The sequence below is a fragment of the Aptenodytes patagonicus genome, chromosome 9 (assembly GCF_965638725.1).
Source record: "Aptenodytes patagonicus chromosome 9, bAptPat1.pri.cur, whole genome shotgun sequence".
Taxonomy (NCBI): domain Eukaryota; kingdom Metazoa; phylum Chordata; class Aves; order Sphenisciformes; family Spheniscidae; genus Aptenodytes; species Aptenodytes patagonicus.
Genome location: NC_134957.1, coordinates 9,526,950 through 9,540,186, shown reverse-complemented (window position 1 = coordinate 9,540,186; position 13,237 = coordinate 9,526,950). Strand labels below are relative to the sequence as shown.

The window sequence follows — 13,237 nt, the reverse complement described above, 5'->3', positions numbered from 1 at the left end:
ACATAACAGCAATGTCATATTATTTGGAAAATGTTTTCAAATTATGCTAATCATTGGCTGCTTTCTGGTCCCCAGCTGGTATAAATGATACAGATAACATATGCAAGAGAAGTAAATTTTAACAAAAAAACCAAACATATACATAATCTATCAACAACACTATCAGCTTCAGCATGATTCTCACACAGATCATAAATAAGAGCACAGTGAAGTAATGAAAAACAACCCCAAGATAAAAGGTAGTTCTACAGTTCCTTGTTTCCATTATGCATGATACTCATCATTTAGATGCCATTATTTCCTTGATTTCCTTCTATTTCACTTCTGACAACGCATCAGGTCTTATTTCCCCTTTCATGTTTATGTTCTTTTCATAAATGACTGCACTGAGCATGTAAGTGACTGCACAGGTAAAAGCACCTTGCAAGAGAGGCTCCTTTAATGAGGGTCAGACCACAGCTCCTTGCAGACTTACTTGTCTGACCATCTGTGCATGTGCAACAGTTCTAACTTTTGCTTAGAACTGCATTTGCTATAATGCTCTTACTCCAGAAGTAACCCCTTCTGTACTTAACAAGGCTACCTGTGAAGTAAGACACACTTACACAGAAAGGATACAAAATTTGGTTTCCAATTTGCTGTTTAAAAAATACAAAGCAAAAGCATAGTTACAGAATGTTTTTGTTGTTACGGCAGAGGACCACAAGTCCAAGCTCATGGACATGACACACAACTTGCAACGTACTTTAAATAATTTGTCTAAGATTAATCAGAGTCCATGTGCAGTCTTCCTGTTGCACCAAATTTTCTCTAAAATGTTATTTGGAAAATTAAATACCATACTCCTCATGTCAAAATCCCAGGACAGCCACTCACCTGTCACCATTGTTACAGAACTGGACTGCAACCACTTTGTCCTAAATAGAAGGGAGGAAAAAAATAGTAGTAAGTGCTTTGTAAGCTGAAACACTCATCCAAAAAGATCCTAATGATGAGCTTCTATTTAGCAAATTGCATCTTCCCATGCATCTCCTACAACATGCCATCTCACAAATTCAAGAACAGAAAAGTCATGTTTGAAGTTAAAACTTCCCCAGGCATGTCATGTTAAACATTGAAATAGAAAACTTCAGAGAGGTGATGGCTTCGTGTCGCTCCTGAAGTAGCTCAGAGACAGAAACGATTTCCAACTCCGTCTCCCTGACGCTTAGACGTTCAGGAGGAAGAAGCTGCAGCAGCTTGTTCCTGCCTGAGCACAGTCTTCCTGCACAGTGCCACAGGACCACACACCCCCCGGGGTAAGCTCTGCCTGGGAAACTCTGCACCTTTTAGACTCCACAGAGCTAGCAGGAATAAGGAACCCCAGGAGCTCACAAGGCCTAGTAGGTACAGCACTCAGCAAGATGGAGAAAGCACAACTTAACCAAATAAATGATCACAGCAGGTTTGCATTTTTTAGACCTGACATTAAAGTGCATCAAAATATTTCATCCAAAAAATGCAGACCTTGGCTTTATTTCCACTTTTAAATTGTTGAGAAACAAATACTATGTTTTAGATATGGTTTTGCCTTTTTTATTTTGCTAAATACTTGTGTTGGCTACGTGCACTTGCTCTTCGTACTCCCACTGACATCTCTAGCTCCTGATAACCAAGTGTCCAATTAGGGAATTTGTTTCAGGGGGGGCTGACAGCAGCCTGTGGTATTAAGAAGAGTAGACTTTCAAAAATTAAAGGAATTACAGTTTATTCCAAACCTGAACTGCTGAATATAGAAGACATTTTTTCTTTTGCGAGCAAAATACTTGTCAGATTTGTTGGCTTGGAGCTCTGAGACTTAAATGTGAGACCCATGACTCCCACTGAAGTTCAGCAAATCAATTTAGACCTCAGGCTTAATCCATAAAATATTGTTCAGGTGGGCAGCTGGGCTATTAAGGTTCAAAGATAAATGCTCCAAACTCCTCACAAGTGACAGCCCTATCAGTGTGGCTATAAGCTGGCCTTTCTGATATATTGTTTACCATGCACATGATAAATAATGCAATCACCACCTACTCTTGGTAACAACTAAGAAATGAAGAAAGATTTGATACTGTTTTAGTGATACTTCTTTATGGGGTTTCATAAAAACTGAGACATTCAACGATTTTAATAAAAGCTATCAAGACTCAAACTCGAAAACTAACATTGAAAGTCATCATACAGGTATTTAAAATAGTCTGACTTTTTACGAGAACCCTTCTGCATTACCTGAGAAAGGATGCTTTTAAACTTGCTTTATTTTCTAAATGAAATTACCATCGTGATCCGAAGTTTGACTGCACACTCTAAAACCAGAATTACTTTGTTTTTTCTTGTTACATGGATTTGTGGTCACAACTGAAGTTAAATACTTGACAGTAAATTTAATAGAAAAAAATCACATCGTACATGAAAACTGCTTCAATTGCCCATTCCAACACAGACTTTCTTCAACAATATGGAAAAATCATCTAGTCCCTCAGTTTCCTGGGGGAATGAAATACATAAAGCATATTTTGCACACATCTCCTGCCTCAGAGGAATTTAAAAATAAACATACCACAATTTTTCAGGCATTTAAATAACACAGTGTTGAGAACCAACTCAACTCTAAAGACAGAAAACAAGCTGAATAGGATGTACACAATCGAAGTTCCTGAAATAAGATAAAGCGGGGAAAAAAAAGATTTGCTTTCCGATTTGTCTCTTACCGTATGAGATTCTAACTCAGCCATTTTCTCCGGAGATTCTGAGCCCAAATAATAAATTCTTATCACGTGGTCAGTACTACCTGTTGCAATGAACATGCCACCTAAGAAAGACAGTGTTTTCTGTGAGAAGAAAAGCCATCCAAGGAACAACTAATTTTAATTACTGCTTTATTGTCAAAAGCAGCAAACCACAGTTTTAAACAGAAAATTTCAATGTAATCAAAACACACGTCCTGAACAAAGCAGTGAACTCTGACAGCTTCTGCTTTAATCTGTATTTTCTCAGACCATATCAGCTTTAGCATAACTATGAGCTCTACAATATTTTCCAGCTGCAAACCTTTCTGACCAAAGGAAGAGAATACTGCAAGTTACAACATTCATCCAACAAACTATTCCGCTTTCCCTCAGAAATTACCACGGCGCTCTCCAACAGCCTATGTGGAAAATTACATGGGGAATAGTTTCATATTCTCACTGGTAAATACCAAAGAAAATATTTAAGCCCATCTTCAACATCTGTTTGAAGCACATCAGAGAAATTATTGCTGAATCGGGAGCGAGTGATTAAGCTATTTTCTTATAATGTTTGTTCTATTTACAATACTGCACAAAAAGGGCACTATTGTGTAGTTTACTGCATTGAAATGGTTTTAGTAATGTCAGGATTTCTGGTTTTAAAAAAGGAACGTGGGCAAGGCTCCCATGGCTCTAGAATAGCTCTCAATTTCAGACAGCAAAAATTAATGAGAAATTACATCATTTTGCTTGTAAAAATCACTGTTTTTGAGAATTCAAAGCTGCAACACAGGATGTCAGTTAAGCTGATATTTTCAAACACATTGAACTGATCCTCCTAGAACTTAGCCAAATTTGGAAGATTACCAAAAGTGTAACCTCTGAACAGAGGCCACCTGCCTGCCAGATTTCAAGAACTTTTCACTCAAAAACTTTACAAGATAAAACCTTAAAAGGATTTACAAAGAAAAAGCTCTAATGTGCAAAACAACAGACTGAAAGCATAGTCTTCCTTGGAAGTGGCCAAGGCATTTTAGCTTAAATTATAGAAAAAAAAAAGAGAAAAGGTAGCTTGAGGCAGACGCTTAGCATGGAAAATTTCAAACAATCACAATTTGGCAGTGCTGTAATTAACTGAAAAAGGGTTTAATACCATTTGTATTTAAAAAGAAGTAACAGTCTTGTCACCAAAGGAATTACAGATCATAAAATACTTTCAGCTACCGTACAATGCATACGTACCGGAACTGAAAGACGAACAAGATATCTGAACACCAGGCCTGGACCTCTCTGCAAATTTTACAGGGCGATCCCTATATGCAACAACACAACATTTTTACTTTTCATTACTTTATTCCAACGCCATTCAACAAGAGTAGTGCACTGCAGCTCAGCAGGTTAAGGTCAATATGCTTATCCTAAATCTCTTTATTTCAGAATTCTCACCTAAGTTTGCTAGAACTTATTTTTCATCTTAGTAATTTCCTTCCTTAGTTTAGTAAGAAAACCATCATTTTCTAAATTGAAAAGACTATTTAACTTATTTCTCATGATACTCACCAATTCAAATCTATTTAAAACAGAACCTGGCAAACCATTAGTCTAATAGCATTTACTCCCTATTAAGTATGGGTTTGATACCGTCTACATATGTGTGTTCTTCTGATTAAAAGCAAAGAAATTCTCCTGCCTGTACATTTTGGACAAGGATTTAGTCCTAGACATAAAAGCTGAAAGTTCTTCCACAACGCTGGCTTGCAAAGCGCAAAACCCAGAAACAAAAGCCCCGATCTCTGCCTCCCCTCTGGGCTGTAATGCCACAGACTCCCCAACACACGTAAGAAAGCGCTCCCTGCCCCACACACTGGTACGGCACTCATGCACCGCATGTCTATGGGAGAACATATCCCAAGAAACTTGTTCATTGAGAAGGAACACGCCCTTATTTCACTATCCCAGCATTCCTCTCCGCGCCAAAACTCAAAATAAATTTGTCCTTTATTTAAGATAAACAGGCTTACTTAAATTTCATGGTGTTAGCATGCCACTGCCAGAAACAGATTGTTCCGTCAGCACCAGTAGAAGTGAGGTATCGTGTTGTTCCTTTCCTTGCTGGAGAGAACTAAAAATAAAGTTGTAACAGTTAAACCAGCTAATTTCTTTCTCCCCTTACATACTGGAAACCTGTAAATGGATGTTGACAAGAACCTTTTTCATGAACATATTAGCTTTCTCCCCGGGAGTACAGAGAGCAGTATCAGGGATAAGCACAGAATCTGAACTTCCATAAAAATAAAGCTGAGAAATGGAAAATACCTACATTTTGACTAGCAAGTCTTTGTTTCTACCACACAAAAGTTAGTAAATTGGAGAAATGAAACAAGCCTAGACCCTTTTAATGGGCAACAAGATGAGGAAATACTTCTTTCTAGGACAGAACTGGATCAAACATGGTAACAAAGACAAAAATGATTCCTGCATCCAAGCCCAACGAAGAACAGCAGCACGGTAAGACCCCCACTCCCTCCCTCTTCCCGAACCTCTCCTCTGCCTCTCTAAGGAGTAGGAAAGCTTTTCATCCTGAAGTCTCTGACTTTAATTTCATAACTGCAGCAATACCTTTAATCCTCTGGCCACTTGGTAATTTGATAAAGGAATCAAGCACTGTTTCCTCAAAAAGCCATGACTGATTATTTTCTAAATTACCAGAGTTTTACAAAAAGCTTGTGAGGAACGTATATATATGTAAACAAATAATATACAAACCACGAAACACGGTTGTAAAATATGTTTCCAAAGCAATCACCTTCAAGTAAGTAACTTGCAACATAGCTGAAATCAGACAAAATTGGAAGCGTAGGCAAGAGCGGGAGAAATGAGACTCCCAGGGACTACTGGCATGACGGAGAAGACTGATGAATCAAAGGTAGCAAGGCTCCAGAAGAGAGGGATTCTGAGCCAAACATCCCCCCTCGTTCTCCCCTTTATGCGCATAACCTGCCAAATTGCAGGGACTGCCTTTTTTATCCTGGAATTTTGTTTTGCTGGAGGTTTCTGCCTGGCTGTTGTGGCATTTTTTTTTAAAGCAAATAAACTGCAAATTACTAGCCGTTATTGACTGCGCCACCACTAGAGAACTGAGTGCTGGCAGTTTAGTCCTTTCTTTCCTGCTCTGCTATTGCTCACTGGGTACTTGCCACCAGCTGAAACTGCCCGGGCACAAGCGCAGATTCTCTGCGAACCCTGATCTGTGCTGCACTGTGGCTGCTGCAGCGTCTATGTATGCTACAATATCCAGAACAGCTCCTTACGGTACTGGCTAAGATAACGAACAAATAAGAAATGTGGAATAAGGAGTTTTAGCTGACAGTATTCCTCTGGAAAATAAATGTTCTCTATGAACAAACGACTCTTGGGTCAGTCGCTGTGCAAGGACTACCACCAAAGATGCCAGCCGTGTCTCCCTGGCTCAGCTAGTTGATTCCATGCTCTTGGTGACCACGCATTTGCTAGATCTAAGGAAGAAGCAATGGGACCCCATAGCTAAAGGCGGCTGGAAGAAGCAGAATCACCCCCTCCGGCAGTATTGGCCACTGTGCAGGAGTGAGTTTGCCTGGAAACAACACCCTCGAGTTGGGGCAAACCTACACTGCCAAACAGAGATGAAAAGGTAGGTTTTATCCCTGATTGCTAATCCACATCTCTTATTACCATTTTAATTCAAGGATTTAGGAAAAAAGGTCATTCCTCACCTGTATGGAAGTAATGGAAGCTGAATGGCCCTGCAGCACTGCGACTGGGGCACAGGTTCGAAGACACCATACTCGGACTACTTTATCACAACTGCCTGCAGCAAGCAGCGTGTTCTCGTAGTTAACAGCCATGTCAGAAATTTCAGCCGAGTGTCCTCGCAACGTTGAGAGCAGGCGCCCATCATCTGTAGCCCAGATTTTGACCAAACAATCATCTGACCCCTAATGCCACACAAAAATTTCCAAAGATTATATAAAATAATATGCGTTACGCGTACATGATACACAGGCACACTGCAGATGAACAAGTACCTACAACACCACTGCGCCATGAACCTGCCAGAAGAGCAACTGCAGTGGGATTCCACAGAGGCACAACTATCTCAGTTTGGGGATCATCTTGTGGGGTCAAGGATTTAGATATTTATAAAACAGAAGCCATTGTCTTATGCTTCATACTAAGATACGATTACCGCTGCTAATACAACTCCTCTCAGTACAGTTCAGTAATAATTAAGGTAAATTTAAGAAGATAAAATGTTTCATTACGTACTACCAACGGTCATATTTATCTGCGTGAGCCAGATCAACACAGTAGTAAAATCAAAGTGATCATAAGACTTAAGCCCTAAGGAAAAAGAGCATTTAAGCATCTGAGGGATCTCAGAGCCTCTGCCGTGCTCCTGGAGCTGTAACACAGCTGTACCGTGAGGTTCAATTTTTGTGAACGGAAGAAAGTTGGACCACTCGAAGAGAGAACCCGTGCAACATCGTGTGCAACTGAAATACTATGTCAGTGAGATTTCAGTTCAGGACAGGACACAATTCAAAAGCATATCCAACGCAGATCACTGTAAAATACTTTTACCTATAGCAGCAGCTACATAATTTCATACTCAGTCCCAATATCGCCAAGAATTTTTAGACAGTTCACAGACCTTTCCACTCTTCAGATACTACAAAGAATACTAATACTAGTGGGTAGGATTGCCACTATATATTCAGAAACATAACACAATAAAACTAACTGCAATATCAACATCATTTGACTTTAAATTACATTTTATTAACTGCAGCTAAATTCGAACACAGATCTCTTCCAGTTCTTCACATAACTGCAGATGAGAAAGATTCCTTTATGGTGTAAACAAAAATGGAAAGGCCCTCACTATGACACAGAGTAATTATCATAACAACATCTCTATTTGATCAATTTATAACGAGTGGAGAAGCTAGCAAGAACACAAAGAGAACAATTAGCCTGCCAGGTAATCTGTTTCTAAACACCTATTGATAAGAGACAAGGGCAAAGACAAGACAGGGATTAACGTTAACAGTTAAAAGATGCATTATTAATTTGAAAAATCTGTTAATTTTTAAATAAGCGCAACAAAAAGCAAGGGCAGTATCACAGAAATGTATGTTAATATATTCTGGAGAAAAACTTAAAATAATATTGATATAGTCACTGACATTCTCCAAATTCTAGAAAGAAAATTTAGTAGAGAAGTTAATTGCAGATGAAGTAATGAGGTCTTCTATTTATCATCAAGTTTTTACTGAAGTGTAAGGAAAGGGTTGCCAGCATTTCCAAGGTTACCAAAAGGTAAAATGTAGTTTCAAAAAAAGTGTTAAGATTTAACCCAGCAAGCAGCATGCAAATTAATTCCAAATCCCAGACTACTGCAGGTGCCATTCAGTAAGAAAGATGATAAATAAAGAAAAATGAGCACGTGTTTCAAGTGAGAGTTGCACTGGACCGGAACAACCCTGATGTAAGGTTCTACATGGGGAAGCAAATAGCTGACTAAGTTTCAGTCTACCGGAGCCGTGAGCAATTTTAAAATACCAAGTCAAGTGAAAAGTGAAAATTAGCATAGAAAGAGATGGGTTTTCCATACATTTCAAGATTTTTCTTCCTTTCTTTTTCTGGAAGCCGTGTCTGCGTCTCAGTCAGTAACTAAGAGGCTGTCGAGGGACTCAAGAAAGAAAGAAATCAAACCAAGCAAAGCAATCTTCCAAGAAAAGTACAATATTTAAACTTACTGTAAAAATTCTTCTCCCACTGCGATCAAAGGCTATACAATAAACAGATGATAAATGTCCCAAAATCCTCTTATGCATCTTCATGTGTTGGTAGGTGGATGTTGGGAACAAGTGGCTGAAACGTCCACATCCAGTTAATTGCCTGGCAGAAATTATATTTACTGGGAGAGAAAAACAAACCAAAAAGAAAACTAAGACATGGATTTCATCCAGAACTCAAAGTAAACAAATACTAAATCAAATATAATGTTTGGTGACAACTTCATTATCACAATCCATAAATCTGAACCTCTTCCACCTTATCAGAACATTCTGTACAGTCTTGTAAAAAGAAAGCCCACTCCTGATGAAGCCTTTCGATACCTACCACACCACACACTGCACGTGCTTTCTTAACAAAAATTAAAGCAAAATAAAAAGTTCCCACCACAACTAGAAGCTATTCCAATGTTCAATTCATGGACAGGCAACAGATACATTTATTCTATATGGATTTGGAAAACTTGATATTAGTAACATATAATTTCCTTAAAGCAATTACAACAAATTTATTTTTAGAGTATAATAATAGTTTATTTTAACTGCTTTTTTTGTAATAAAAATCTTTCTTTGGAATGGGTTCCAGATCATATGTGAGGGTGAATGGTCGTCCACGTGTTCCTCACAAAACCTCTCTCATTATAAGCAGCAGCAGCAACATCATTGCATTTCTATGGCAATGTAATTGAAGAATAAGAAATATGTGGCACTGATGGAAAAAGCCCCAGTCAAAAGAATGGCAGGCACAAGAAAAAACTGCAACAACAACAAATAATTTTATCTTGCTAAACCTAGGAGTCCTTACAAGAACAGCCTGAAATCTAAAGGCACAAAAACATCATGTAAAAAAGTACTGTTAGCAGTTTCGCTGACGACAACCACGGATCTTTCCACTAGACAAGAAAAGGAGAAAACAGGCGTGTCTGTGCCTTTGCTGGGACACTCCACCAAACGAAGATCCTTGCGGCTGTAGAATACAGAAAGATCCTAATTCTAATCTTTGATTTGATGCATCATTTGAGATCATTTTGGGTATTTAATTTTACCTATCCTAACGTATACCACTTGAACTTTTGATTGTAAAGTTTTGAGAGGGTTTTTTCAATGGTACTTAAAGATCTAGCATTGCTATATTGGTGGGTTTTGTCGAGTCCTTGCGATAGCAGGCTCCCTGAAGAAACCCCTTATCTTGTCTACCGCACATTGAAGTAGGCAGGGCTTCACAGGAGCCGCGCGAAGCTCTTTAGTGCCTTTCAATCCTTTAGTTTAATAGTATAGTGAACAACTTGACCCATTTTCTTAATTGTATCATCATATCATTGCCTATCTACACAAAAAAAGGTTACGGAATATGTTAAAAAAAAAAAAAAATCTACAAAGTCAAGAAGCGTCATTTCAAAGGGCTGCTAACCCATAACGCACTTCTGTACATTTATAAGATTGAAGTATTTATACACAAGCAGAGAGATAAATGGGCAAGAATAATAAATTGTTTCCATATTTACAGAAAGTACTTTCGTTTCTCAGTTTTATGCTCTGAAATTTGGACTATTTTTAATCACTCAATGCAACTGAAACACTACATACTAGAAAAAAAAAGTTGCATAAAAGGTGTAGATGCTTGCAAAAGTCATCAGGCTCCCAGCGTGACCTCATCTTTAGTCAATATTTTTCATGTAAAAACACATATTCAGCAGTACTAAAAAAGCAAAACACACTAAGCCAAATTAATTTACTATCTACCTACTATTCAACTGATACCTGGTATTATGCAGGAACTGTTCAATGGAAACTGTCCCCCCTAGCAAAGTAAAATCGAAATCTTCAACCCTTTTTCCCACCTCTTACAGGAGGGCACAGAGATCCCATAGTGATAAATGCTGTACAAAGGTACCGTCAGGCTTGCCTACACATTGTTTTATTTACTATTTAAGTATGCCAGCTTAAAAGCTAAGTTCTTAAAAGTATTACACCTCCCTTTCCCCCACACTGTGGACACTTATGCCAACACAGAGATGTAGTCATTTAGCAGTATGGTAATTCTGCTGTGCCCTTCACTGCTTAAATCATTTAAATACATAATAACAGTGTATCTGCCTTTAAACAATTTCAAATGGCTTTGAACGTTTTTTTTTTTAACCACACAAAGAACTGTGTGAATCAAAAAGGTATACTCGCATTTCAAAAATATTCCCAGTAATGACAATACCTGCTGTGCACTACAGTGTTCCCACGCAATCCTTCTGAAAATTTACCACTGCTGTTTGTTGTAAATCACGCGAAGGCAACACAACCAAACACTGTTTGGTGTAACAAACAGTCAGGCACCTAACTCACACAACCTTTCATTTGGCACTCAGCACCTAACTTTTCCAGTCGGTTCCCAGGCTTGCAATCAGTTCAGCTTCAGAGGATGTGAAAGTAATTTCACTTTTTTCTGTGTCTATTTCCCTATTTGCACAATGGGGATGAGACTCCTCAATCTCCCATGGATAATTAAAAAATAAAAAGCACTGCTTATGAAATGCTTCGATCAAGAGTTTCAGAGAAATACAGAACTACTGTTGTGCCATAAGAGGCACCATCTTTACCAAAGCAACAGCGCCTCTGAACAAAAAGCAGCAAGTATTCAATGTATCTGATCCTCACTATAAAAATGCTTAGGGTATACCAGAAACGTATGCCATGCACACAAAGCTGCGACTGAGATTTTTGTCCTCCCACGCTTTATAAACTATCACTGCTTTCAAAGGAACTGCAAAGTAAACCCCCCCACGAAACAACAAACATCCCCAATTCCAGTTCTCATATTTTTTGATGGAAGATTAATACACAGTATCCAACAGGGAATTACACACACATGACAAAAAGCCCCGTGAAGTTTGCTTTCTTCAGTACAATGAAGTTGTTGTACTCATAAAGCCTAAAGGCATTTAAAAAACCCCGATTCCCACACAGAGAATTAGCAACATAGTAGCCCTAAAAACTTTTAGCAACCTATCTAATTAGCTGCTGTACATCATGCCATACTGGGCGTAACAGCTGCCAAGTCTACCCCCTCGCTATTTCCTGCCAGAAAAAAACTTTGAAAACTGTACTGATGTTATTTCACATAAAAAGTGAGCATATCTAGTCTTCTCGTTAAGCCAAGTAAGTTAGTTTTGTCCACAAATGGAAAGGCCTTCTTCTCAGATGAAGTTCTTCTAGCTGCTGAAATGACGGCTACCGAGGTGCAGAGATGCCACTGATGCGGCCGCGAGAGGTGGGCTTTCTCTCCCTTAGCCTGTGCTGGGAGCAACCTGCTCCGGCCTCAGCACCAGCACAGCCAGCTCCTGGCAAAGCCCTGCCTTACAGATGCACACTAGTGCCTCCTGGAACTACCAACCTGTAGTACTAACTGAGGGCCACACGTGGTAAAATGCATGCATTTTTCTGTTTGTTTATCAGAGTCCTTGGCCCTTGAAGGTCACACCTTCAGGAAAATTACAGTCCTTAGTGCAAGTATGGGCACAGTTGCAGGGGGCAGAGGGGTCACATACGCTGTACAACAGTAATTCTTAAATCACAATCCATTCTACTAGAGGTTAACAGCACAAATGTAAAAACCCTTGCAAGAAAGCTCACCTAGGCAGGATAAAACAAAAACACTGCAACAAAACCCATCAGTGAAAACAAAACTTAAAAAACAATCATCAGACATCACAAATTTCAAAGTTAGGTCACAACTTCAGAAGGAATTAAAACATTTCAGCGTGGACAAAGTCACCTAGCTGCAGCAGTTTTCAAACTGCTTGAGCTCTTCCTCTCCCTATAAGCCCTTGCCTCGCTCCGTTTTTTGCGAGCAAAAATAGAAAACAGAATACTGGTGCAAACGTTTGTTTTAAAAATAGTTTCTCTAGTATTAAGGGTGATGAGTTCACATCATACTATTTTGCCTTTTGAAATCAGCGCTGTAACTTTGTAATGAGGACATAACATTTTACACAGCCAGGACACGTGGGAGTAAGCTGTGACCTCATCGTAGGGCCCGATCAGGCATGAAGATTGGGTACCATGCGCAGTGTGCAGAAGAAACACAAGTCTGGATTTCATAAGAACGCTGGGAAATAAACACAGTTGGCTCACACATGCAAAATACCTTCTCAGAGAGTGGATGTGTGGCTAGACCCAGTAAAAGCACCAAAAGAACAAAGTGTTCCAGATTTCATAGCTGCTGACCTCATGGAACTCCTTTACAGCAGAGAAACATCATCCATTTTCTGACCTCATCAGAGCACTGCTATTTGGCAGGCCTAAGGTAGCTGGATCACCTTGACTGTAAACTTCCATACAGCTGAACTGCTTATTCATTGAGACTATGCAATGAACTTTCCGGTTCCAAATTCTGTGTTATTTTCACTAACAACAGTTACCCACGTAAAGATTTTCATACTCGGGATAAAACAGCTCTAGTACTCAACTAAAGAGGGAAAACAATCTTCTTTCTAATCTGCTTTCTGTTGCCTGCAATAAAAAAAAGTCTCTGATAAAATCGAAGCAGTATTCAAAAGCAGGTTTATCATATGTGAATAAATCCCACTGGTGAGGTACTGTATGGCCAATCTTTCAATTTTCTGACTGGAAGAGCACAAAGGGAGTCCTAAACAT

General features: G+C 39.0%; 1 protein-coding gene across 3 annotated transcripts in view; it reads right to left on the bottom strand.

Annotated features, from left to right (window-relative positions):
• BRWD3 (bromodomain and WD repeat domain containing 3) overlaps positions 1–13,237 on the bottom strand; it is a 57,374-nt gene that overhangs the window by 29,165 nt on the left and 14,972 nt on the right. For 2 of the 3 annotated variants that reach the window (XM_076347067.1, XM_076347069.1), the window contains 6 exons: positions 8,552–8,712; positions 6,506–6,727; positions 4,775–4,875; positions 3,996–4,066; positions 2,736–2,836; positions 877–917 (listed from right to left, as the gene is read on the bottom strand). In XM_076347067.1, the coding sequence (XP_076203182.1) occupies positions 877–917; positions 2,736–2,836; positions 3,996–4,066; positions 4,775–4,875; positions 6,506–6,727; positions 8,552–8,712 (697 nt within the window). Of the gene's footprint in view, positions 1–876; positions 918–2,735; positions 2,837–3,995; positions 4,067–4,774; positions 4,876–6,505; positions 6,728–8,551; positions 8,713–13,237 lie in introns of those variants that run through there. The other variant, XM_076347070.1, reaches the window with a different exon arrangement.